The sequence below is a fragment of the Nicotiana attenuata genome, unplaced genomic scaffold, assembly GCF_001879085.1.
Source record: "Nicotiana attenuata strain UT unplaced genomic scaffold, NIATTr2, whole genome shotgun sequence".
Lineage (NCBI taxonomy): Eukaryota > Viridiplantae > Streptophyta > Magnoliopsida > Solanales > Solanaceae > Nicotiana > Nicotiana attenuata.
Window position 1 is genome coordinate 73,194 of NW_017673989.1, and position 26,463 is coordinate 99,656.

The 26,463-nt window shown below is 35.9% G+C and overlaps 1 protein-coding gene across 1 annotated transcript; it reads left to right on the top strand.

Annotated features, from left to right (window-relative positions):
• The first annotated feature begins 2,523 nt into the window (after positions 1-2,523).
• Positions 2,524-21,205, top strand: LOC109217776 (myosin-6-like). Its single transcript, XM_019382044.1, has 39 exons — positions 2,524-2,916; positions 4,590-4,718; positions 5,539-5,682; positions 6,027-6,172; positions 6,250-6,406; positions 6,512-6,570; positions 6,663-6,822; positions 7,114-7,263; positions 7,448-7,584; positions 7,932-8,078; positions 8,188-8,289; positions 8,952-9,009; positions 9,100-9,201; positions 10,055-10,092; positions 10,239-10,365; positions 10,622-10,792; positions 10,901-11,032; positions 11,116-11,225; positions 11,299-11,359; positions 12,802-12,979; positions 13,065-13,270; positions 13,625-13,744; positions 14,060-14,158; positions 14,293-14,505; positions 14,613-14,752; positions 14,885-14,993; positions 15,070-15,114; positions 16,097-16,174; positions 16,272-16,442; positions 17,019-17,174; positions 17,306-17,491; positions 18,230-18,358; positions 18,444-18,514; positions 18,593-18,692; positions 18,779-18,835; positions 19,602-19,658; positions 19,891-19,971; positions 20,069-20,151; positions 20,743-21,205. Exons 1-39 carry the CDS (start codon positions 2,914-2,916, stop codon positions 20,855-20,857), a joined length of 4,527 nt encoding a protein of 1,508 aa, XP_019237589.1. The 5' UTR covers positions 2,524-2,913; the 3' UTR covers positions 20,858-21,205.
• Positions 21,206-26,463: the final 5,258 nt, after the last annotated feature.

A 26,463-nucleotide genomic window follows, 5' to 3' on the forward strand; every position in this document is an offset into this window, starting at 1 on the left:
GGCTACATTAATATATTTTTGTTGGAAAAAAAAAGGCTAAACTATATTAAAAACCAAATCGGATACAAAAGGAAATATTACAATTATGTCCAATACTCTAGCTATATTTTAGGGCTGTTTTGGTAAATGTATTCATGCTTTTATAATAATATAGATATAGATATAGATAGATATAGATAGATATAGGTTATTCTTTTTCTAAATGGATTTGAACAATAAAATACCTTTTCAAATTAAATTAGTAATAGGACATTATAATAGGTTTTCAAATTAAATTAGTAATAAAAATTTTTAAAAAGTATATCGTAAAAGTAATAGAATTACACGACTAAAAATATGTCTCTATCCGGAAAGTAATTATTCCAAAAGAAAACCTAACGTATTCCTAAAGGTATTAGTTTACATGTTAACATGTAGTATTATATGTCTATGCCGAAAGTAATTATACTAATAGGACCCCTTAAGGATATCATGTAGAATTCCTAATGTGTGATATATGTCCTAAAACTAATAGGATTATAAGGCTAATGTCTAGAATTTCGGTTATGTCCTGTTATTCTGCTTAATATTATAAGGTTATTTTTATAAATCGATATTGTATTCATGCTTTTATAATAAATATAGATAGATAGATAAATATAGATATAGATAGATTAATTTATTAACTTTAATTTTCATAAAGACAAAAATTAATTATCGTTGATTTCCTTTTCACCTTTTAATAAATTAAAAGGTACTGATCAAAAGCATCACGACCTTTTTGGATGAGCCAAAACCTAATTTGTAAGACGACAAAACATTTTAATAGGAAATTTTACGTTACAATCTTTTGCTAAGACCCAATAGTACTCCAATTTAGTCAACCAAAATACTATAAAAAAAAAAATCTAATGTATAAGGTTTACATGCATGCTAACATGTAGTATTAGATGTCTATGCCCGAAAGTAAGTATACTAATAGGACTCCTATAGGTGTGGTATATGTCCTATAACTAATAGGATTATAAGGCCAATGTCTAAAATTCCGATTATGTCCTTTTATTGTGAGTTATTATGCTTAATATTATAAGATTATTTTGGTAAACCGACATTGTATTCATGCTTTTATAATAATATAGATAGATAGATATAGATAAATAATGTATCAACCTTTGCTATAGGAGGTAACTAATCCTTTTTTTTTATTCTACTTTTTATGTGGGCTATTGTTTACACACTCAAAAGTAACAAGTCTTCACTAAAATATTAGCTGATTGGAATACAAAAGCTCATATTAGAATTTGATTTTAATGGATTTAAGATTCTACGTCCTTTAAAAAAAAAAAAAAATTAATCTAAATAGTTGTCTACCTAATTTCTTAGACTAAAAATTCCTTATAAATTTGGGTTCGTAATGTAATAAAGTGAGTTCCTTTGAACTTATCCCTAACACTAGCTATAAGTCTGCCTTTTCTGGACATTACTGCTATAAAAAAAACAAAAAGACTTTCTTTTGTTAACATCTGTGGATCATATGGATCATGTGTTTTGGCTGATTATTTCATACTTTTTGCATTACTTAAAAACAACAAGATCATGTCAGTGATGTCTTAAGTTTGTGTGCCTTCTCGTCAACTTTTCATGGACCTTATATGCTTCAATTAATTTCTGCTTGATTTAGGTTGGGGTTCTTTTTTATAATGTAGTTGCGATTATTTAGGGGTGCGAAACGGGTGTGCGGAGTTAGATATGGGCGGGTCGATAATAGCAATCAGGGGCGGAGGCAGAGTGCGGATGGGGTTCGGCTGAACCCAATAGTTTTTGTTCAAATCATGTATTTGTCTTAAGAAATCTATTAAATAGTACAATTTATTAATTTTAAACCTAGTAACTTAAAATGATTACAATCTCGAACCCATAAGGTTCAAATCTTAGCTCCTCCTCTGACAGCAATCAAGATTTAATATCAAATAAGTTAGGGCAACTATATGAATTTTCATTGTCTTTGTGTGAGCTTGTTCAAATTATCGGTCCCAATAAAACTAAGTTAATTTTAGCAGTTTGGCCAAATAGGCTATTAATTAAACAAATAAAACAGATGAGATAGAGACATACAAAGATGGGTTCTCCTCTTTAAGAAGACTTATGTTTAAAATTGACAATTTGTGTAGCCACTAGGTCTAACATAGCAAATCAACTACTTGGTATTCCATTTTTTCCCCCATTGACTTGGTATTTTATTCATTAACATATTGCTCCATTAATTTTAATTTCTATGATAATTTTTTCCTGTATCTTTAAAAAGAATAATAATTTTTAAATTTAAAAAATATATAATTTAAACTTTTTATTTTAATTTCAGTGACAAGTTTTAATGACATGTTTAATACAAATAAATTTTAAAAACACAAAAGTTATTTTACATATACAAGATTAAAATTTTCAAAAGTCTTTCATCTTCATTTGCTACACTTTAATTAAAAATTGGCCATTAAAATATTTTCAATGAACTTAGACCAAAACCCCCCAACGAACAAGAAAGAACAGAGAAAAATAAAAGACTAGGAAAAAAACAAAGAACAACGTAAAGCCTCAATATTTTTGCTATTAATAGAGCAAACCTTAAACCTTAAGCTTTTACACCTTTAAAATTTTCAAATTCTTTTGAGAAATAAAACCCAATTAAAATCAAGTTCACTTGCTCATAAATTTTTCTTTTTGTTGATTTATGGAAAATTGAAGAAATAGACCAAAAGTTGAAGTTAGAGCAGACTTTGAAATTTTACAGAAATTCGGTTGAATTTTTGAAGGAAATTAATTGTTTTTATTTTGTTCTGTATTGGGTTGATTTTTTTTAAATGTTATCATTGAGTATTCAGAAGCTGATCAAGAAGCTGCTTCAAGAATCTATCTGATTGAAGAATTATTTAGAAAATGGTACTCAATTATCATCTTTTTTTATTTTATTTAATTATTGATATACAGCATTGGTTTTGATTTTCATATCTTTAAATATTGTCTTGTTGAGTTTCATTTTGAATGTATTTCACAATTCACATTGTATTTTGGACTGTGTAATGGCATTTTATCTCTAACGTTTTTGAACTTAACTGATTAAGGCTTGTTAATATATGTTCTTTTGCTAAATTGCTTTTCCAAATTCTAGCTTTGGTTTGAAAAACACTAATTAGTACAAGTCTAATAATGTTAAAGGCAGTTTACTTTGAGTTTTACTTCAACTACTCTGTCCATCCAATTCTATGTGATGGTTTTTTGAGTGGCATTGAGCTTCTGGACATAGAGCTTAAGATGTTAAATTTGACTTCTATATATGTATATATATGTTAATGGTAAAAGAAAATAGTACTTGTCGTGATTCGTGAAGTTAGTTTGATAGAAAAAATAGAAGGGGAGCCTTGGAAAAACGGCAAAGTTGTCTTAGTGTGACCTATAGGTCATGGGTTCGAGCCGTGGAAGCCCGCCGCTAATGTTTGCATTAGGTTAGGCTGTCTACGTCACACCCCTTGGGGAATGCAGGATGCCTTGTGCACCGGGCTGCCCTTTAGTTTAATAGAGAAAATATCATTATCAAAGCTTAAGGTTTGAAGATTTTGTTGAATTGAATTCTTGAAAGTTGTGAGTTAAAGTGTTGTTAATGGCTCGCTTAAAGTGCGCTTAAGCCCTGAAGCTCGGTGAAGTCCAGGTTTGCGCTCTGCCTCGCTTAATTGCTGCTTTAGTGTGAGTGTCTCAAGGTGCTAAGGCATGTGGACATTTATCGATAGGTTCCGTCTTTACGGGCACGTCAACTTACCGATAGTTTAGTTATAACTTTCCCATTCTTTTGCGCAAATAATTATTATTTGTTTCTTGTTACATTTCTTGCGTTAAATTTCTATCTTTTTTAAAAATTTATTTCTTCATTGGTGCTTTTCTTCGCTAAACTCGCGCTTTAGTTGCGTTTTGCGCTTAAAGCTCCAACAACGCCTGTCTCTTTTTTACGCTTTTCGCTTTTGACTACTCTCACTTCAAAGTTTTATACACGCAGAATGGCGTCAAACATTATGGATGTTGCAAAATGGAAAGAGTGTCATATAAATTGGCATTGATGAGAGTTTCTTGCTTTATTCTCAGCTAATGCCTTCTGTAGCTCTTGTTTGTGTTAAAGTTATGTTGTGAAATAGTCTACTTTTCACAGAAAAATCTCATGCATTTTGCTGCAAGTTGTTAGTGGTTTGCCGTTCTTAATTGTGAACAGATTGTCACACAGTCTGAGGCAGGATAAAGAGATTAACAAAGTCCATATTTTCAAATACACATTAAAGCTAACTTCTATTTAAATTAGTTGACACTTTCTGCACTCTTTTTTGTCTTTGATAAGTTTAGTGAGCGGCGTTGTCTCTATAGCTTAAAAGGCTTTCTTTTATTCTCATTGCTTGGGCTGTTGATATCAGATTGGCCTTAATTTTTTTGAAGCTATCTGACCGCATCAAATTGAATTCCTGACCATTTTGCTTATAGCAAAGGCCAGAATAAAGGAATACAAACTATCTATTTTGGACAACATTGCATATCACTTAATGGAGAATATTATTGCATTGTTGGATTTTCAGGATGCTTCAGTTAGCTTAGGGGTGGGATCACTTGTTTGGGTGGAGGATCCTGTTGTGGCCTGGATAGATGGAGAAGTTTTAGAAGTCAATGGTGCAGACATCAAGGTTCTTTGTACTTCTGGGAAAACGGTACGTCACTTACGGCATTGAATTTCCCTAAGAAGTAAATGAACACTTATTTCTTATTTTAAGTGATCCTCAAAGTTAGACAAGGACTTGTATTGTTCCCACCTAAGTTGCTCGGACTCCGGTGCGGGTATCCTAAACGGGTTCTGATCTAGAGGTCGTATCCTTCATGATCGAAATCTTAATATTCAGAGGCACGGATCCACGTAAGGATACAAGTGGGGGCATTCAGCTATATCTAAAATTGGAGCTATAAAAAATATGCCTAAATTATGAGACATTATGTGGAAAATGTAGCTTGTAGAGTGCAATAACTCAAATCTTTTATTCTCAAGTTGTAGGTAGCCACAGTGGCGAATCCAGAAATTTCCCCTACGTGTTCAAACTTGAAAGAAGTGAAAAAGTATCTCCGACAAAGAGTGTTCAATATATATTATGTACCTCTAAAATCTAATATTTTACCTTCAATGAAGGATGGTCAACTGGCCACCCTTCTAACAATGTAGCTTCACCCCTGGGTAGCCATCTAGAAATCTACACTAGTTTTTGTCTTGAGAAATAAAAATTCCTATATCTTATCTATAATTTCTCAGTAGTTTGTGGTCAAAGAGAACCCATCAACCCAATGTTGATTGACTAGATCCGGTATGTATCCCACACCCATACTAGTGCCGTGTCATGTCGACACGGGTGCGGCACCACAAATAAAGAGTCCGCACAACTTAGATTCCCATCATACTATTTAAAAAGTTATCAACCAAGCAGATTTTGGGGATGGACTGAATCTCGTTGCTCCTTTTTGTTAAAATCTACTATTGCGCAGGTGGTTGTCAAGTCTTCTAACCTCTACCCTAAAGATGTTGAAGCTCCATCTTGTGGTGTTGATGATATGACAAAGCTGGCTTATTTGCACGAACCAGGAGTCCTGCACAATCTAAAGACTAGATACGATATTAATGAAATATATGTGAGTTTTTTGGTGTCATTTCATTATGTTCATTTACCTTTTAATATTTGGAGAATGTTGGTGTTTACTGAACTAATGCAGACTTAGCTAAAGATAGGACACAATGGAAAAAAAAAGATCCATAGAGGTGATACTTAGTACTTACTAGTTAGGAATAGGCTTTAAATATTATTTATATAAAACTTTTTTTCACTACTACTTTTATTTTATTTTGGCCTGATGATGATATGAGTTTAACTAAAAGAAAGTAGTAAGGATTCATATTGCTGACCCAACTTTGTTTGGGACTGAGGCGTTGTTGTTGTTAGTGCTTACTGAACTAACCTTGTAAATTGTTGTTTCAGACATATACAGGGAATATACTAATCGCTGTCAACCCTTTCAGAAGATTACCTCACTTATATGATAGCCATATGATGTCCCAATATAAAGGTGCGGCATTTGGAGATCTTAGCCCTCACCCTTTCGCTGTTGCTGATGCAGCATACAGGTGTGTGCTGCCCCATGTTTGTCGATCGAGCCCTTGATTTTAAATTTTCAGTAAGAGATTACCCTTAATGGATGCAGACTTATGATCAAAGAAGGAGTAAGTCAATCGATACTGGTTAGCGGAGAGAGTGGGGCTGGTAAAACAGAAAGCACAAAACTACTAATGCGCTATCTTGCTTACATGGGAGGGAGAGCTGCCGCTGAGGGTAGAACAGTCGAGCAGCAAGTCCTGGAGGTAACTTGTCTTAGATCTTTTACCACAGTTTTTTGACCCCCCCCCCCCCCCCCCCCCAAAAAAAAAAAAAAAAATTGCAACTTTGATATTTGTGTATTTTTGCAGTCTAATCCTGTTTTGGAAGCATTTGGTAATGCAAAAACTGTCAGAAATAATAACTCAAGGTTGGGCAGATATATCTGTTATTAGCTAACTTTCAATGATTCAGTCTCGTGAAATTACTACATGGTTGTAATGTCTTACGCTGAGATTGCAGTCGCTTTGGTAAGTTTGTGGAGATCCAGTTTGACCAGAGAGGAAAGATTTCAGGAGCTGCAATCAGAACATATTTACTCGAAAGATCTCGTGTTTGCCAAGTTTCTGATCCAGAGAGAAATTATCACTGTTTCTACATGTTATGTGCTGCACCGTCAAAGGTATTTAATTCAATAAATTGCTTTTGTAGAAGAATGCACATTCTGAGGTTTCGTCTTTTTTCTTTGTCGGGAATAGAATTTCTACGCACAGATGTCCCTGCAAATGAAAAAAAACATCATGCTACTATCTGATAATACTGAAAGAAAGAAGTGGATTTAATCCTTGTCAAAACCAAACTGTATTTTACTCCCAGCCTTTCGTTGTTTTATATCTTAATTTAAATTTTGGTAATGATCTGTTAATGTTGACTTAGAATTTGTTACCAGTCTGATTCTGTTCTCCACTTTCAGGATATTCAAAGGTACAAGTTGGATAACCCTCGGTCATTTCATTACCTAAATCAGTCAAATTGCTATGAGTTAGATGGGGTTGACGATTCCAAAGAATACCTAGATACAAGAAGGGCAATGGATATTGTCGGAATAAGTTCGGAAGAGCAGGTATGTTTGAAAATGCAGAGACAGAAAAACATGCTCAAGGGTGTAATTTCCTTATTAATGATGATGATATGAGTTGAGTGTACAGAAAGAAATGAGGATTCATATCACCGAATCCAACTTGTTTGGTACTGAGGCATAGTAGTAGTAGTTGTTGGTTTCTTAGCTATCTCTTGTCTTTTCCCAGGATGCAATATTTCGTGTAGTGGCTGCAATTCTCCATCTTGGAAACATCGAATTTGCGAAAGGGAAGGAGACAGACTCCTCAGTGCCGAAAGATGAAAGATCTTGGTTTCATCTAAGGGCTGCAGCCGAGCTGTTAATGTAAGTGAGGAGTTCGGCTTATTCTGAAGTCAAATTACTCCCACCGTCTCAATTTATGTGGCGGTGTTTGACTCAGCATGGAGTTTAAGAAAGAAAGGAAGACTTTTGAAACTTGTGGTCTAAAACAAACCATATATATTTGTGTGCCTATAAATCATCAAAGGTAAGTAGTAAATTCAAAGTTAAATTGTTTCTAAATAAGGAAGCATGGCATTCTTTTTGGGACAGACTAAATAGAAAAGTATGACACATAAATTCGGACAGAGGGAGTACCATTCCGAATTACTAAGCTAGATTATTCTCAAAGAGAAAAAGTGCAGCCTTTTTTGAACTTTAGTATTTTCTAGGTGTGACATGAAGGCTCTTGAGGATTCGCTTTGCAAGCGTGTTATTGTAACTCGGGGTGAAATCATCACGAAATTGCTGGATCCAGAAGCAGCAGCCATCAGTAGAGATGCTTTGGCAAAAATAGTATACTCAAAGTTGTTTGATTGGTAAGCTTTAAGTTTCTGTGCAATTGAATCATTCACTACTTCATTACAAAATTGATGAAACGATAATGACTTGTACTTTTTACATGAGCCCTTCAATTTTTGATTTCAGGCTGGTGGATAAGATTAATAGTTCAATTGGTCAAGATCCAAATTCAAAATCTTTGATTGGTGTGCTGGATATTTATGGATTTGAGAGTTTTAAGACTAACAGGTGCTTGACCGGTATGCCCTTTTGTTTTGGATTGTATGTGAGATTTAGTCTTCTGGAATGAACTGTATATAAAAATTGCCTTAGCATATCCACAAGCAGTCAAATTCTTTTATGTTGCAGTCGAAATACTTTGAATCTCATTTGCTTCTAAGTCTGATACAAAATCTATTAAACTACTCCCTCCGTCCCAATTTATGTGATGTTGTTTGACTGGGCTCGGAGTTTAAGAAAGAAAGAAAAACTTCTAAAACTTGTGGTCTAAAACAAGCCATATATATTTGTTCGGCTAAAAATCATCTCATTAAGGGTAAAATGGAAAGCTTAAAGTTAAATTGTTTCTAAATGTAGAAAGGTATCATTCTTTTGGGACAGACTAAAATGGAAAGAGTATCACAATTAAATTGGGACGGAGGGAGTATGTCGTATGGGGACTTAGGGTCACGTTGTTAGGTAATAATTTCTTTTTTGCGGGCAACAAGATTGAAATTTGTGGAAAGCTCCACGGCTTTTTAATTTTGTACTATTTGGTTCAACTGCAGTATCAGTTTTTTATTCTGAAAGCTGACTAGTCATGGACTCGGCTTTGTAGGTTGTTTCATACTTTTGATGCTTTTTATTTCTGCAGATATGAATCGTATTTCTGATGCTCTTAATTTCTGCAGCTTTGAACAATTTTGTATCAATTTGACAAATGAGAAACTTCAACAGCACTTCAATCAGGTTCTGGTTATTTCCTCATCTTTGAGTTTACTGAACGATCATTTACTACTGTACACATCTTTATCGTACCTGTTTTACGTGTTTTTCCAGCATGTTTTCAAAATGGAACAAGAAGAGTATACAAAAGAGGAAATTGACTGGAGCTACATTGAGTTCATTGATAATCAAGATATTCTGGATCTCATAGAAAAGGTTTACACTTAGATTTCTTTTATGTGTTTTCAGTTGTTTACTTGTAAATGACTTCTCAGGATCTATTTTCAGTCGATTTGACCCAGTACAAGAAACAGGGATTTTTTTTTTTTTTTTCCATTTTTGGTCCCCCGGCCCAAAGTAATTGCAGGCAATAGCCCAAATATACAAAAGATATACACTAATTATTTGAATGATATGTTATGTATATTTGTACTTCATATACAAAACATATACATTTTCCGGCTTTTTGGGCGGCCCAAAAATGTAATTAGCCCAAAAAAAGGTGTTCGTTGTGCACTGTGATGCTATATGTCCATTCAATTCTTTTCTTACTCTCCATTTCCTTTGTAAAATCCCTTTCTTTTCTATCATCAGCTTGTTTCCCTAAGAATATGTTGTCTTCTCTAAGTATATTTTCAGTTATATGTGTGTTATCTTGGATATAAGTTGAAAGTTGCAGCTGATAAAGTCTAGGTGAAGTTCTTTTAAAGATGAGTTTTCTGTTGATAACAGTAATAACATTTACCACAAGACTTAGTAATCAATGAAGAAAAACAATAAAAAGAGGTCGCAGAAGGCTAAGATTTGCAAAGAAGATGCAGTTTCAGCAAGAAAAAGCCAGAAACTTTATTCTAGCACCGAAGGCCGAAATCATGCTTTTATATAAGTTGGCTTGAATCCAGTCTTTGTTTCCTATAAATATCTGCTACAGAAGTCCCATATAAACCTCCTTTTTGTGGTGATGTTGATTTCTTTGTCTAAATTACATGTTTTCTCATTTATGGACCAAGATTGAATTCTCTCTTTTGTTTCTTCCGCAAAGTATTTTGACAATTTTTTATTTGCTCAGAAACCAGGAGGTATTATAGCACTTCTTGATGAAGCTTGGTAAGCTGCTGAATGAAAGAGCTATTTATTGTTCTTTTGTATAGCCTTATCCATTCTTATTGTTTCCAAGAATCTTTATTGATCCTTATTTGTGCTCAATTCTTATGGCTTATGCTATTCAGACTGCTGTGGTTTTGCTTTTGCAGTATGTTTCCAAGATCAACTCATGAAACATTTGCTCAGAAACTTTATCAGACTTTCAAAGACCACAAACGATTCAGCAAGCCCAAGTTGGCTCGTTCTGACTTCACTATTTGCCATTACGCTGGTGATGTAAGTCTTTTAATTTACCTTAGAAATTTTCGTGCTTAGATCTTCAATCTTTATTGAGCAAAATATAATTTGACCGGTCGGCCGAAACTAATTGCATTCGCTAGCCAAAAAGTGTATAAAATATGTATATAATACACATATATACAAAAAATATACATTTTGTCGGCTATTATTTTTGGGAGCGGCTAAAAATATGCATTTCTCATTTTTATTTATTCTGAAGCCATGGATAATTATACATGTTCTTTTATTACAGGTCACGTATCAAACTGAATTGTTTCTGGATAAGAACAAAGACTATGTCGTTGCTGAACACCAGGCGCTCTTGAGAGCTTCAAAATGTTCTTTTGTATCTGGTTTGTTTCCAACATCAGTGGAGGAATCCTCAAAACAGTCAAAGTTTTCTTCTATTGGCTCTAGCTTCAAGGCATGTTTGCATCTTTTTTTCTAACATATTTTGCTCTTTCTTTTCATCCATGCCATTACAGAGAGCATACATATTGAATCATCATATGTTCCTTTATACACTTTGCAGCAACAATTGCAGTCTTTGCTTGAAGCTCTGAATACAACCGAACCCCATTATATTCGATGTGTGAAGCCTAATAATCTGCTAAAGCCCTCTATCTTTGAGAATCACAATGTTCTGCAACAGCTGTGCTGTGGGGTAAGGAAATGTCTTGAATTTTTTTCATATTGGTAGCATACCTGTGTATTGAAAGTTTGTGCTCACTGGCTTTTTTTCTGTAGGGAGTGATGGAAGCAATAAGAATAAGCTGTGCCGGATATCCTACTCGAAAACCCTTTTATGAATTTTTAGATCGCTTTGGCGTCCTCTCGCCTGAAGTTTTAGATGGAAGGTACCTATTTTACCTTGTAATATTTGGTCAGATTGTCAATGATTTCTGATTTTGTCCTACGAATTTATGACAGTACGGACGAGGTCTCTGCATGCACAAGCCTCTTAGAGAAAGTCGGTCTTCAAGGATATCAGGTAATACATCACGCTACCTTTTCTTTGGTTTAACTATCTGGTATCCGAAACTCACTGCCCTAGCTTATCCAAATTCACGCCACATAGGATCCATCTAAGGGGGAAGCACTCCCTACCAGCAAGGTCCCGTTTCTACGGCTTGAACCCAAGACTTCTAGCTAAGGGTGGAGGGATCTGATCCATCTCACTACACCCTTGGTGGTATACATCACGCTTTTTGGAGATATTGAAGATGCCGTTAAACATGAAACAATTCAAACCTTTCCACTGTACTTTTGTATTTTGGGAGTAGAGGGCTCAAACTAGGTCCTTTGGTCGAGGGTAGAGGGATCTGAGCCATCCCACTACTCCCTGGGTGGTACACATCACATTCTTAGAAGTAAAAAAATTCTTTAAACGTGAAACAATTCAAACCTTTCCAGTGGATTTTTGTATTTTTAGAATAACTTATTTTCGAACAATAATGTCAATTTACGAAAAGTGTGTTTTTATCTCTATGAACATGACATTTATCTAGCACATTCTTCATTCAGTAAAATGTCTTAAGAATTTTAGTGGTTCCCTTTCGCAATTGTTGCACACTGGAATCCTAAATTGCTCTGACACGGCAGTTTTGGGTGCCGCGTGTCGACATGACACTAGTATGTGGTATAGGTATGAGATCCGTACCGGATTTGGTCAAATAATTTTGGGTACTTTGACCACGACAGACAAAAAAATTTGAGAGTAGATACAATTTGATTCCCGAAATCAGAACCAAAGAAAATAGCATACCTTATATAGGAAATTTATCTGTTACTTATCTACAACTTGAGAATAAACAAGAAATCCATACTTTACAAGCTATACATAAGTATTCCACACTTTTTATTTTATTTTATATTATTATATTTTTATTTTTTTGAATTATTTTTAGCCGGATCCCCGCACCCATATCCATACTAGGATCCGTATTCCCGAATCTTAGAATTTACATCTCGAAGCATCCGACCTTTATATCCGCACCCGTGTCGAACACCCGCACCTGTGTCCGAACAACTTAGCTGGAATCTCTGTGTTTGCATACAATATTAGCTTGAGATGAGTTTAGTTGGAGTAACATGATCAATGAGGATTCATATAGCTGACCCCAACTTGTTTGGGACTGAGGCATTGTAGTAGTTGTTGTTGTTATATCTTCTTCCAGAGCTCTTTTGGTTCTTGTTTTATAATCATATGTAGAAGACCGTTGCCTTTAAAGCCGCAAGCATTAACTTAATGTCTCGCACATATTTCATACCTTTCTTTGCCTTTTGACTTAGATCAACTGTAGCATATTTCATTCTTTTATTGATCTAAAAAGAAGGAAAAGCCAGAATCACCTAAAGATTTCCTTTGTGACATGTCTCCCAAGTAGAGGAGGCTTCAGGAAAGCCAATTATTTGTCCATTTTGCCTTTGCAGATTGGTAAAACAAAAGTGTTTTTAAGAGCTGGTCAGATGGCAGAGCTAGACTCTCGCAGGACAGTGGTGTTAGGGAGATCGGCGAGCATCATTCAGAAGAAATTTCGTTCTCACATGGCTCGAAGAAATTTTACGTTGTTACGTCAGTTGGCAATAAGGATACAGTCGATGTGCAGAGGTACTTCATTTGCTACATGATCGGCTTTCAGTTATCTGGTTCTTGGATTAAAAATATATCAATTTTTCATCTCTCATTGTTACAGGAGAGCTTTCTCGGCGTGTATACGAGAGCTTGCGGAAAGAAGCAGCTTGTCTGAAGATCCAGACAGACGTGCGCATGCATCTTGCTAGGAAGGCTTACAAAGAATCATGCGCTGCTGCCATTTCAATTCAGACAGGAATGCGTGGGATGGCTGCACGAGATGAAGTACGATTCAGAAGACAGACAAAAGCTGCCATTATCATTCAGGTAAACGTTTAGTAACGGAGGAGTAATCCTTTGGAAACTTTGAGGTAATTTCCTAATGGGACAATTACATTTAGGCCACTCAAAAAAAATAATAGCTGGCAAATGTATATGTTTTGTATATTAAGTATAGATATACATATAATATACATAATCAGTGTAAATGTTTTGTATATTTAGGCTACCGCCTGTACTTATTTTGGACCGCCGTGCCCAAAAAAAAAGACCTTTTTTAATTTAGGATCAATAGACTATTGGGAATAGTTCTCCTTGCTGCTATTGCTCTACCTATTTATTAACTCAATGCCTTGGAATCTGTGACTCACGTTCATAATAATCCTCATGCTATATTCCCAGAGTCATTGTCGCATGTTCTTGGCCTGTATGAAGTATAAGAAGCTCAAGAAAGCTGCTATTACCACTCAATGTGCTTGGAGATCTAGAGTTGCTCGTGGGGAACTACGGAAACTTAAGATGGTGATATCCCATTCTTCAACTCCTCTTTATTCTCTTTGTTGAACCAAAAGCTTTTAGCTTTTATTGCCGTCTGTTACAGTCTCTATTCTGAGTTGATACACAGCTTAAATTTTCTCGGATATGTTATATATCATATTACTGTATGCTTAAATCATATAGAAACTAACTGCAGTTATGCTTCTCAAGCTTACATCAAATTTAGAGGCTCTAAACTTTCTTTCATGCTTCTGCCAATTCGGGCTTGGTGTGAATACTTTGATTGAATATCTATTGTTTGCTCTATTCGGAGTTCCCTTGTAACCTATTTCTGCATAGGCTGCGCGGGAGACTGGTGCACTTCAAGCTGCCAAGAACAAATTAGAGAAGCAAGTTGAAGAATTAACTTGGAGACTACAGCTGGAGAAACGCATGAGGGTAAGTAGATCAAGAAGTATTTTGCTTCTGTCAAAGTGGAGTAGGAATATAAGGAAATGCTGATTCCGTCTATACCACTTTATGCTTTTAAGTGTCTGCCTTTCAGTTTATACATTTTTATTCTTTTTTTGTAGGCTGATATGGAAGAAGCAAAAACAAAAGAAAATGCAAAACTGCAATCAGCTTTGCAAGAAGTTCAACTTCAGTTCAAAGAAGCAAAAGAAATACTTGTCAAAGAGCGTGAAACTGCAAAAAGGGCGGCAGAGAAGATCCCTATTATACAGGAAGTTCCCGTTGTTGACAGTGAAATGATGAACAAACTTAGTGCTGAAAATGAGAATCTAAAGGTAGGTTTGTTGAAATTAGGGAGTCAAGTGTGTACAAGCTGCTTGTATTGACTGGAGCCAATTGCATGCAGCTTTTGACGATCATTTGTTTTGATTTTTCATGTCAGGCTTTGGTAAGCTCTCTAGAAAAGAAGATTGATGACACAGAAAGAAAATTTGAAGAGACAAGCAAACTTAGTGAGGAGAGGTTGAGGCAGGTGATGGATGCAGAGTCTACGATCGTTCAGTTGAAGACTACTATGCAAAGGTTTAATGAACTTATGTCATAAATAGCTTGAATGGATAATCTTATGGCAGTTTTATTCTTATACCGACACGCTCGTGTTTACAGCTCAAACGTAATTTTTTTTCTAATCATCGTTGCCTGTTCTGGTTATAGGTTCCAGGAAAAGAATTTTGACTTGGAATCTGAGAACCAGATTCTTCAGCAAGCCTTGTTAACCCCTGCCAAACAGGTGTCAGGTCATTCACCTAGTTTGGCTTCCAAGGTATTTGCTTGCGAAATTCATTACTTCCCTTCCCTCTTCCCTTTGACAATATTACATTGACAGTATGTAAGTGCAGGTAGTAGAAAACGGCTACAATCTCAACGAAGAAAACAGAACCAATGTAAGATACTCTTTTCTTGTCATCCAGCAACATCATGTCCACCTAAGTTGCTCGGACTCGGGTGCGGGTATCCGATACGGGGACAGATCCTAGTATCAGATTCGGCAAAATCTAATTCGGGGGTGCGGATCCGAATATGGATACGGGTGCGGGGATTCGGCTAATAAAACATAGAGTTATAAAAATATTGTAAATTTTGAGAGATATTCTGTGAAAAACTTACATAAATATTGTAGAATTCAATCTTTCCTTCTCCAAGATGGACATTTATTCTTTCATTCTCCTAAATCTGTTTTATTTTTTATTTTGAGAAATCAAAATCTCAATTTTTCTCCCAAATTTGTAGATGGACTCCGGTCAAAGTGTCCGAAGTCAGTTGACCGTATCCCGCTCCCGTCCCCGTCTCGTATCGGGACGGGGACGGCACGGAAATCGAAGAGTCTGCGCAACTTAGATGTCCATTACAAGTGTCAAATGGGGGGGGGGGGGGTTGGTCAAGCAGGTCAAATCAATAAATTGCGGGTCATTGGCCCAACCCACTCAAAGTTTGCTTGGGTGAAGAAGGGCCAAATAATTGGTCATAATCCAACCCAGAGGCAGAGGTAGAGTGTTGGGTATGGGTTCGGCCGAACCCAGTAGCTTTTGCTTAGATCCTGTATTTGTATTAGGAAATCCATCAAATAGATATAGATATCTAATTATGCACCCAGTAACTAAGACGAGCTATGGTTTGGTGGCCGGAACCCATAAACTTCAAATCCTGGCTCCGCATGATCCAACCTGCCCAATATGACCCAAACTTCCTCATTTTCTAATCAACCTGTTATATCAAGTCAACAAAATCATAATCCAACCCGTTTAAACTCGGGTGTGTGGAGCGAGTCGCCAAAAAATAGGTTGATTATGCCACCTCTAATTATTGTCCAGAAAGCTGTCAAACTCGAATCCGTGCTCCATGCTTATATAGTATTGACTTTTGCAGGATCGACCAAGTCCAACACGTGCTAAAAAAGTTGAAACCCCTAATAGCAAGTTAAGGAGACCTATCGACCGACAACATGTATGTACTTCTCCAGAGGACCTTCAGAGTCATATTTTTCTGAAGTTTTGACATAAAAACTTTCTGTTTACTGAAGTCTTGGTTGACCGTACCGCAGGAAGACATTGGTGCGCTCATTGACTGTGTGATGAAGGATGTTGGATTCAGTCAAAGCAAACCTGTCGCAGCTTTTACCATCTACAAATGCCTTCTTCGCTGGAAAGCTTTTGAAGCAGAAAAGACTAGTGTGTTTGATCGTTTAGTACAGATGATTGGTTCTGCCATTGAGGTAATTTGAGAATTGCGACTATTGATTTTGACATTACATGTCTCAGGGATATTGGAGTAAAACAATGATAGAAACAGTGTGGCGAAAAAGTGACTAAATGATTCCTTTGGAACTAAGTCATTAAGTTGCTATAAGCTTCAAAAATTACATTACGGCCTACTCATGATTTAAAACGACTGCTTGCCGTCTTTAGCAGCATTTGTTAAGGAAAAAGGAAGTGCAAGTGATCAATCAGCTTCTACCATTGGTTGTTTACTTAACTTTCAATTAAATCCTCATTGACAGATCAATAAGGTCACCACTGTTACATGCATCCAAAAAATGATTTATGACTAGTCATGTTATGTTAATATGAATGTATGGTCATGCAAGATTTTAGAGTGATCACATCCTACAGATTGTTCAAGTAGCAGAGATAGAGCATAAAAATGAGAGAAGGTTATGATCTCCATCCATGACTTCTAAGGGGGATAAGGAAGATCACAAGGGGGTTAATTTTCTTAAATTTTGAGGTGCCTGTTGCATTTGAAACTCTTATTGCAAGCTCAGAACATGTGAAAAGTATAATGATTGCAGAATCAAGATAGCAATGACCACATGGCATACTGGCTGTCGAATACCTCGACATTGTTATTCCTAATCCAAGAAAGTCTGAAGCCTGGTAGTGCAGTTGGTGCAACTCCTATCCGTAAGCCACAGCCTGCAACATCCCTCTTCGGTAGAATGGCAATGGTATTGGAACTTTTCATTTTGTTTTAGTTCCTGCTTTGAAATTGTTTTCACTTAGTTAGAGTACCAAAGTTTAGCTGCAGTAGTTTTACTCCCGTCTATGTAGTGATTGATCTTTGATTTCCTGTTTGCAGGGCTTCCGCTCGTCCCCTTCTGCCGGCAATAATGCTGCAGCTGCGCAGGTAGTGTGCCAGGTTGAAGCCAAATACCCAGCTATGCTTTTCAAGCAGCAGCTTACAGCATATGTTGAAAAGATTTATGGAATTATTCGTGATAATTTGAAGAAGGAGTTAGGATCATTTCTCTCCTCATGTATCCAGGTATGTTGCATTTTTGTTCAAGTTATTTCACTCCTTGATCAAAAAGAAATTCAGATGATGATAAATGTGTTTCCGTAAGCAGAAACATGGGTATATAACAACAACCACGTAATGTCATATATGTGCAGATGTCCAAAGAAGAAATTGTTATTTATCCTTTTTGTTTGGTTTCTAGGAGAAACCTCAACCCATACGGAAAACATCAATTTTCTTCATATTGTTTTCTGTTCTTTCTAGTAGGCCCCATTTTTGTGTTCTTCATCATCTGGTTTAAGTTAGAAGCTATGAAAGTAATGCCTTATTTCCTCAATTATTATGTGTGAAATAGGCGTGAGATATAATAATAATTTAATCTTCCTTGTGACGTTCAATAGCTTGAATCTATTGTTCTAGTGAAGTTAGAATATGTGAAACTGATGAACATCCCGCCCAAATATGTCTGCAAGCGAGATAATCGTCTTTTCGACCTAGCTACGTTTTGTTTTGGGAGATGGTGGAGTCTCTGCGATGAAACAAGATTTCAATGGTTTCGTCAGTAACACCAAACTTCGTGCCGCAGAAAATCAAGACAAGAAAATAGCAGTAACACAAAATTCATTTATCTTTTCGTGACGCCTTTTTAGATGTTTTTTATGAGATTATTTAAATTTATCGCCATCTTTCCTTTTCCTTTTTAATTTCTTGTGATACTTTCTCGAACAAGGTGAATCACATAATATATGATCTATTGCAATTCAGGCACCACGGACCTCCAGAGGAAGTATGCTAAGATCTGGTCGATCCTTTGGCAAAGATTATTCAATAAATCACTGGCGGGGGATAATTGAATGCCTCGACTCTCTTCTCTGTACATTGAAAGAAAACTTTGTACGGCCTCACAAACTTTTACTTTTTTCTCTCTTTTTTATTCAAGTTAGAAGGAAAGCTAATGCTTGTTGCCTTTCATTTTCAGATGCCTCCAATTCTTGTTCAGAAGATATTTAGTCAAGCCTTTTCATACATTAATGTTCAGCTCTTTAACAGGTGACTGAGTTTTCTTATCTAAGCATCTTTTGTTATTTGTCAATTTGCGCTAATCTCAGATAAATTATCAAACTGTAGTTTTCTTCTTCGACGGGAGTGTTGTACATTCAGCAATGCGGAATATGTTAAATCTGGCTTGGGTGAGCTAGAGTTGTGGTGCTGCCAAGCAAAGGAAGAGGTTATTTTAACGTTCATTGTATCACCTAAATGAAAAAAAAAATCGCATCTAATTCACTTTTCGCTCAATATGTTCTTGGCTTGCAGTATGCTGGCTCATCCTGGGATGAACTCAGACATATAAGACAAGTTGTTGGATTCTTGGTATGTTAATATTTTCCATCTTCCATTTTAACATTTTTTTTCTAGTATCATTGATTAGAAGTAGCTACCTAACTTACCAGTTACCACAAACCAACTGTTGAAGTCACAGGGGCGAAGCTAGAAGCCCGGCTATCGGTTCGGTCGAACCCAGTAGCTTTTGCTCAAACAGTATATTTGTATTAAGAAACATTAAATATGTACAATTATTAAAGTTAAAACCCAATTATTAGCACTTGAAGTCGTTCTAAAATTCAGAACCCATAAAGTTGAAATCCTGGCTCTGCCTTGAAGAGTCTGACGTGTGCTTATTTTGCATATCTTCCATGAAAGGTTTATAGAATATTAGAGTGTAAGAACCATCACTTTATTCTTCTATTTTTACGTGTGTCCTTGCTATTATTTGATTCTGGTAATCTTAGCTGTTTTGGTTCCATCAATCTATCTTTATGACATCTGTTTTCCCTTTATTCTTTTTAATATTGTCAAGTACTTCATTAAGCCTCAGATGAAAGTGTTTGAGCAATTAGATATGGTTTATTGTGTAAGGAAACATGAGACATTGTGTCTGGCAATGAATTAGTGGTAAAGCTAAACTGCTGAAGTTTCCTTGAGGTTTCTTTGGTTACTCACTAATTTCTTATGCGTTGGAAGATAGTTGTTGCTTTTCCTTTTTGTCTTTTAGAATTTGCTTTTGTCTACAATTATGCATATGCAATGCGATCTACCATTAATATGGAGTTTTCTGTTTATCGTTACTCTTTTGCAGGTTATACACCAGAAGTACAGAATTTCGTATGATGATATCACTAATGATTTGTGTCCTGTAAGTCCTTTTTCTCAATCAACATTAGCTCCACTCAGAGCCCCATGTTATGAAATGCATATGTAGAAGACTTAAAAATTTAATGTTTCCATTTTGCAATTTATATGTAAGAGTTCTTTGTCAAACTTTTTCTCTCTCAGTCCAGGTCAGAATTTGGTTTGACGATTCTGTTCCATTTCATCGAGTATAAACCATATCACCTTTCTTTAAATGTGAAATTCTGGTTTTACAGGTTCTCAGTGTCCAGCAACTTTACAGAGTTTGTACTCTTTACTGGGATGATAAATACAATACACAAAGTGTTTCTCCAGATGTAAGTTATTCGTGGCCGATGGTGTTTATTCGATTGAAGTGCATGTTCATATCAGTAATAGTTGAATGTTGAGGGAATTTCCCTTTTCTCCTGATAGGTCATATCTAGCATGAGGGTACTTATGACAGAGGAATCGAACAACGCAGAGACCAACTCCTTTCTATTGGACGATAACTCGAGGTAAGAAACTATTCACAGTTTAAACGCATGGAATTTTTAAGGCTATTTTCTCTAGTTTGACGGCCATTATTCGGACGAAGTGCACAAGTAGCCACTTTTAAGCCTGCTATTTAAAATATATCCACAATTTATAATGCATTTAAAGATTAGTTAATTTATTCAAATTTCAGGACTAAGTATCCTGACTTTTTGAGCTACTAATTTGAAATTCAGGACTTAGCGTCCTAATTTTTGAGCTGCTAATTTGAAATTCAGGATTAAGTGTCCTGAATTTCTGAATTGCTAATTTAAAATTCAGGACATAAGATTCGAATTTATAGATACAATTTTCGAACTTTAGGACACGATGTCCTGAACTTTGAACTTTAAGGCTTAAACTTCAGGACGCTGTGTCCTGAAGTTCGAGCGAATTGGCTAATTTTTATTTTTAAGTACATCGTAAACTGTGGATATATTTTAAATAGCATGCTTAAAAGTGGTTACCTGGTGTCATTTCCACCCATTGTTCCTTCCACCCACTTAACTGCGTGATCGAAAATTTTAAATGGATTAGAGAAGCTAATTCTAACCAATGCATCATTTCAAGTGCAGCATTCCATTCTCAATTGATGAGGTCTCAAATTCACTTCAAGTCAAGGATTTTGCAGATGTCAAACCTGCTACTGAACTTCTTGACAATCCAGCCTTCCAATTTTTACATGAGTGAGGCCTAGGACACCAAGATTTTCTTGTGTTTTGCGCGATAGATTATTGTAGCACCCTCGATTGACATCCTCGTTTTCTTGTAAATCCATCTTTTCTCCCCCCAATTTTTTTTAAAGTATAGATTGATGTAATATAATTTTTGTTGTTGTTTATAGTTATAGTTCATAGCAAAAGGTGCAGTGTGTGAGCAGTTGAGTTTTGTATTTCTTTTGGTGGGGCAAAGAACAACACCACTTTTCCTTTTTTTTTTTTTTGGAAAATAGGGAGCAAATCATATTGGTTATATTGAATGATGTAAATGTTTTATATCCTATCCAATTTACCTTGTAATGAAAGGGCTGTTTTAAAAGGGGTATTGTTTTTAAGCTTTTTGAATATGATTAAGTTTTAAAAGAAACAAAATGTTCGAGGCAGATTTGAGGATGGCAAATATGATGATCAGCAAATCTGCAAGGAAATAGCTCTGCATATACATGTTCGAGGGCAGCATAACAGGAAATGGAGAGAGTTGCTGCAGAAACTGGATTGGATTCCATGAAGAGCAAATGTATAGATAGAAATAGACAGGTAAAGATGAGATACTAGTGTCTGTATTGGTAGGTATAGTTAGTTAGACACATTGATTTCCATTTCATAGTACAAGTGATGTAAAGGGGTAGCAGCGAGTCAAAGCTACTACTAGGAACCAAATTGTAACATTTTTGAGTATCAATAGAATATAACTTTAACTCAAAAAAAAAAAAAAAGAAACAAAATGTTTGATAAGTTCACACGACCGATACTTCGGCCAGCATGAGATCAAAGTCACTTGCTGTCGGTTCGCTCTCTGTTCAAGAAACGCTATCGGTTCGCTCTGTTCAATAAAGGCTATTGATATTCCTCTATTTCTCAAGTGAATTTTTGAGTCAATAATGTATTACTCCCTCCGTTCACTTTTACTTGTCCACTATGGACTTTCCACACCCATGAAGGAATAATAAATGAAGTGCATAATTTATCATGACACCTATTTTTAATGGATTTGAGAAAATGATTTGAAATGAGTAATTAATAATGTGGGTATAATAGGAAAAAAAGAAATTTTCTTCTCTTGATATGCTAAAAGTGACAAGTAAAAGTGAAAATCTATTTTTAGACTATTAGACAAGTAAAAGTGAATGGAGGGAGTAGTTGTTAATGCATAATTAACTACATAAAGTGTTCCTTTATTTAAGTTTTTTTTTTTTCCTATTTGGATTATAAGACAACAAAAATGCTTGATAATTGGAAATATGGATAAAGGGAAATGAATGAATGCTTGATACAAATTAATCACTATTTTTAGCTACTGTTTAATTGTTACCAGCTTGTATCACTTGTATTCAGACGCGCAACGAATACAACCAAGGCGAAATACAGAAAAATAGAATGCTTTCATTGAGAGTCAAACTCAAGACCTCCGCTTGCTAAGGGAGCGCTCTAACCAACTGAGTTACGAGACCTTGTTGCTCTCTTATTTCATTTCAAAACAATTAACCTTTTCTTTCGGTACTATAGGTGGATTTTGCTATAAAATTAACATATAGCTTTGAATGGTAATTTTCTGAAAGTATAGCTGCGAATGGTAAATACAATGTATATATTTTTTGTGTTGCGTAATGTTTTCTAAAAACTAACGTGTTTTTGGAGCATATAGTAATTAATTCTTACAACTACCAATCTTTGAAGCTGGTTAACAGTCCACCGATTTAAATGGCCAAAAAATATTATCTGAGGACCTTGCATACTTACATACTTTGTCATTTACACTTAGATGCTCTAGTATATGATGTGTTTGGATGTTTTATTCTCGATCACCTTTTTTTTTTGGTAACTATCAACTTTCATTAATTATCAAGTAGAATATTTGCAAATCTAGCTAGACTTTATAATCAGTCTGCTGTTCATATGACAAACACATCCACAGTAATAGAAACTATCCTATACACATTAACTAGGAAGTCTGAAATTCCATAAAGTCATCTTAAGATTCTCAGCAACACGACCATGACAGGTATAGGCTATTTCTCTAGCTACAGCATCACTAGTTTTCGCTTTCTGCATAAAAACTCTGTTGTTTTATTCAATCCATATTGCATATATGAACTCTGTATATACCAGCTTCAGTATTTTTGCTTGCTTTGTCTTTCCTCTTGTTCTCTGTTCTGTCCAGCTCTGCATTTGCCCCATGTCATCATTGATTGCCAATCAGATTGTATCCATGCCATTAGTTTACTCCACACTCTTCTGCTAACTTCACATTCAGCAAATAGATGGTCTTTGCTTTCCTCTGCTAGTTTGCACATTTAACAACTTGTATCTATCTGCATACCCCAGCTTTTTAGTCTTGTAGCTGTGAGTAATCTCTCTTGAAATTGAAGCCATGTTATGAAGACTGCTTTTGTTCTTGCTGCATTCCCACACATTAGGTTCTTCCAGGTGACTTTTGGTAGATCTCCTATCATTTTCAGGTAGATGGTCCTAATCATGTTCCTGCCCCTTGGTGACTTATGTTCCACAGTACTCAATTCTTCTCTTGCCTTGAAAATTTTTCTTACCATCCAACTTGCTTGCTGGGGTATGGGCATATTTGCTAACTGCTTTCCTTTTATATAGTACTCATATATCCATTTGATCCAAAGAGTATATTTCTTACTATGTAATTCCCAGCAAGTTTTAACTATAACTGCTTTGTTCCAGATCTTCAAATTTGTGAGGTTAAGACCTCCAGCTGACTTTGGCACAAACATTCTACTCCAGGAAACCAATCCTTTTCTAGTTATTTCATTTGCTCTTGACCAAATATAACTTCTACAGTACGCTTCTATTGCCTTCATCACTTTGGCAGATATTATGAATAACTGGGCCCAGTAAGATTGAACTCCAAATAGAACTGACTTCACCAACTGGACTCGACCAGCATATGAAAACTTCTTTTCTACTCATGAAGCCACCCTTGCAGTGATCTTGGATATTAATGGTTGTCATTCTACCATCTTCAGCTTCCTTGTAGCTAGTGGGATCCCTAAATACCTAAAAGGTAATTCCCCTTGCCCATATCCCAGCAGTTGCTGAATATCATGTCTGAGAGGATCTGGTACTCCACCAAAATATATAGCACTCTTTGACATGTTAGCTTGTAAACTTGAAGCATCTACGAAATTATCAAACTTTCTGTGCAGTAGACCTACAGATGTTAGATCTCATTTGGCAAACATTAGTAGGTCATCCACAAAGCTCAAATGAGTGATATTCATTTTTGAACACTTAGGATGATATTTGATTTGCTTCTCATCTCTCAATTCACGAAGATTTCTGCTTAAGTACTCCATGACTATGGCAAATAAGAAGGGTGACATTGGGTCCCCTTGCCTGAGCTCTCTTGCAGCATCAAATGGTTTGGTTGGTTATGTATTGATTACTATGGAGTAATTAACAGTTGACACACATTCCATCACCCATCTAACAAACTTTGAGGAAAGTGCAGCTCTTCCAGCATCTGTTTCGGGAACCTCCAATCTACTGTATCATAGGCTTTTTGAATATCTACCTTGATCATGCATCTTGGTGAGATGTATTTCCTTGTGTATGCCTTTACCAATTCATGTGCCAAGATCACATTGTCTGCAACTCTTTTCCCAGGATTGAATCCAGCTTGTGTTTATGTGATGATGCTAGCAATAACCTTTTGTATTCTTCCTGCCAGGACTTTAGCAATAATTTTATAGAGGACAATACAACAAGCAATGGGTCTATACTCTTTGATTGTAGCAGGATTAGCTACTTTTGGAATCAAAGTTACTGCAGTACAATTGATGCCTCTGAACATAGCACCTATTATAAAGAACTTATTTACTGCTTTTATAACTTCATTCTTGATAATTGGCCATGCTTTTTTATAGAATACTGCATTGTATCCATCCACCCCTGGTGCTTTGTCATCTCCTATAGAGCATAATCCATCATAGATTTCTTGTTCTGTTACTGTTTCACATAGCTGAAGTTGATGATCATGCTTCAGCTTTTAGCTTCTTTTCATGGTATTCTTATTTACTGCTGCCACACTGGGAATTGTTGTGCCCATGAGTGACTTGTAGAAATGAGTAATCTCTTCCATTATAGCTACTGGGTCAGTAAGTCTCCTTCCATCTGGAGAATCAATCTCTGTGAATTGTTTCCTCTGTTTCCTATCTTTCATGAATGCTGAGAAGTAGCTAGTGTTAGAGTCTCCAAGTTTTATCTACATTGCCCTTGCATTCTGTTGCATTATACTTTCTTCAATCAAGGATCACTTTCCGAGCTGCATAATATATTCTTCTCTTCTGATGCAAGTGCATCTGTATAATGTGCACTTATCTCGCTCTGGACCTCTTTCAGGTCTTCCATGGCTCGTTCAATCTTCATAGTAATACCCTTGAACTCAGTTTCATTTAGAACCTTTAGTTTTTCTCATAGGTCTTTCTGCTTCAGCCAAATGTTTCTCATTGTATCTACATGCAGGTTCTATGTCCAGCAATCCTCCACCATCTTGGGAAAGTTCTCATGTGTTGACCAAACATTGAAGAATTTGAATGGTGGCTTGATCTTTGTCTCCCTCAGGTTAGTATTTATCATGATAGTTCTATGATCTGATATGTGAGGCAATGTGTACTCAGTAGTGAGATGTCCAAACTACATCATCCAATTTGCATTTCCCATTGCTCTGTCAATTCTATTCCAAATTCTGTCTCCACCTTGCTGTTTATTTGTCCAGGTATAGTAATCTCCCTTCCATGGTAGCTCATTCAGCATTAAGTTTATTTATACATTCAGCAAGTCCTTTATCTCAATGCTAGTTACTGCAGTACCATATAGTCTATCCCGTGGGCAGAATATGAAATTAAAATCACCCCAGATAATCCAGGGTTTAGATACCTTCTGTGAGATTCCACAAGCTGTTGCCGTAGCTCCTTTCTCTTTTCTAGTGTGTTATATCCATACACCACTGTCATATCACAATCAATGACTTGATTCCTTCTAACCACATTACAGTGTAGTAATTGTGCTTCTTGTTGTATACTCTTGATATGATATACTTCACTATCCCAAATTATCCAAACTCGTCCATTAACTGCACTTGCATAATTAGTTTCAAACTCCCATCCAAGAGCTATTTTTCCACTAATTTTGCCTGCATTATGCTCCTTGACTCTTGTTTCCACTAATCCAACTAGCTTTACTTTATTCTCTTTAAGGCATGTAGCAATTTCTTTTTGTTTATACCTTTTATTTAGCTCCCTCACATTCCGTGCTAGCCAAGACATTATTGATGGCATATGAATCCCCCTCCTAAATTAGAAGGGAGTAAGACTGCCACCATATCATCATCTTGTTGCAATATTTCAAACTCATTTCTCACAGGTATAGCAACTTCCACTATTTGATTCATAGGTCTACCATTTATTTCTTTAGCTACCTTTCCTTTTAATATCTGCTTCTCTTTGGCTTGTGGATCTATCTCTTCATTTTCCATTGTTTCTGCTGATTGTTGTATTTGTTTGGATGCCCCTGCATAGCTAGTACCCTGATGATCACCAGTAGAGGTAGCTG

Bases quoted from the DNA above. Each gene is read 5' to 3' on its own strand.
- LOC109217776 (XM_019382044.1), top strand. The intron at 8,290-8,951 runs GTGCTTGACCGG...TAATTTCTGCAG, and splicing joins GAGAGTTTTAAGACTAACAG to CTTTGAACAATTTTGTATCA. The intron at 15,115-16,096 runs GTAAGATACTCT...TGACTTTTGCAG, and splicing joins ACGAAGAAAACAGAACCAAT to GATCGACCAAGTCCAACACG.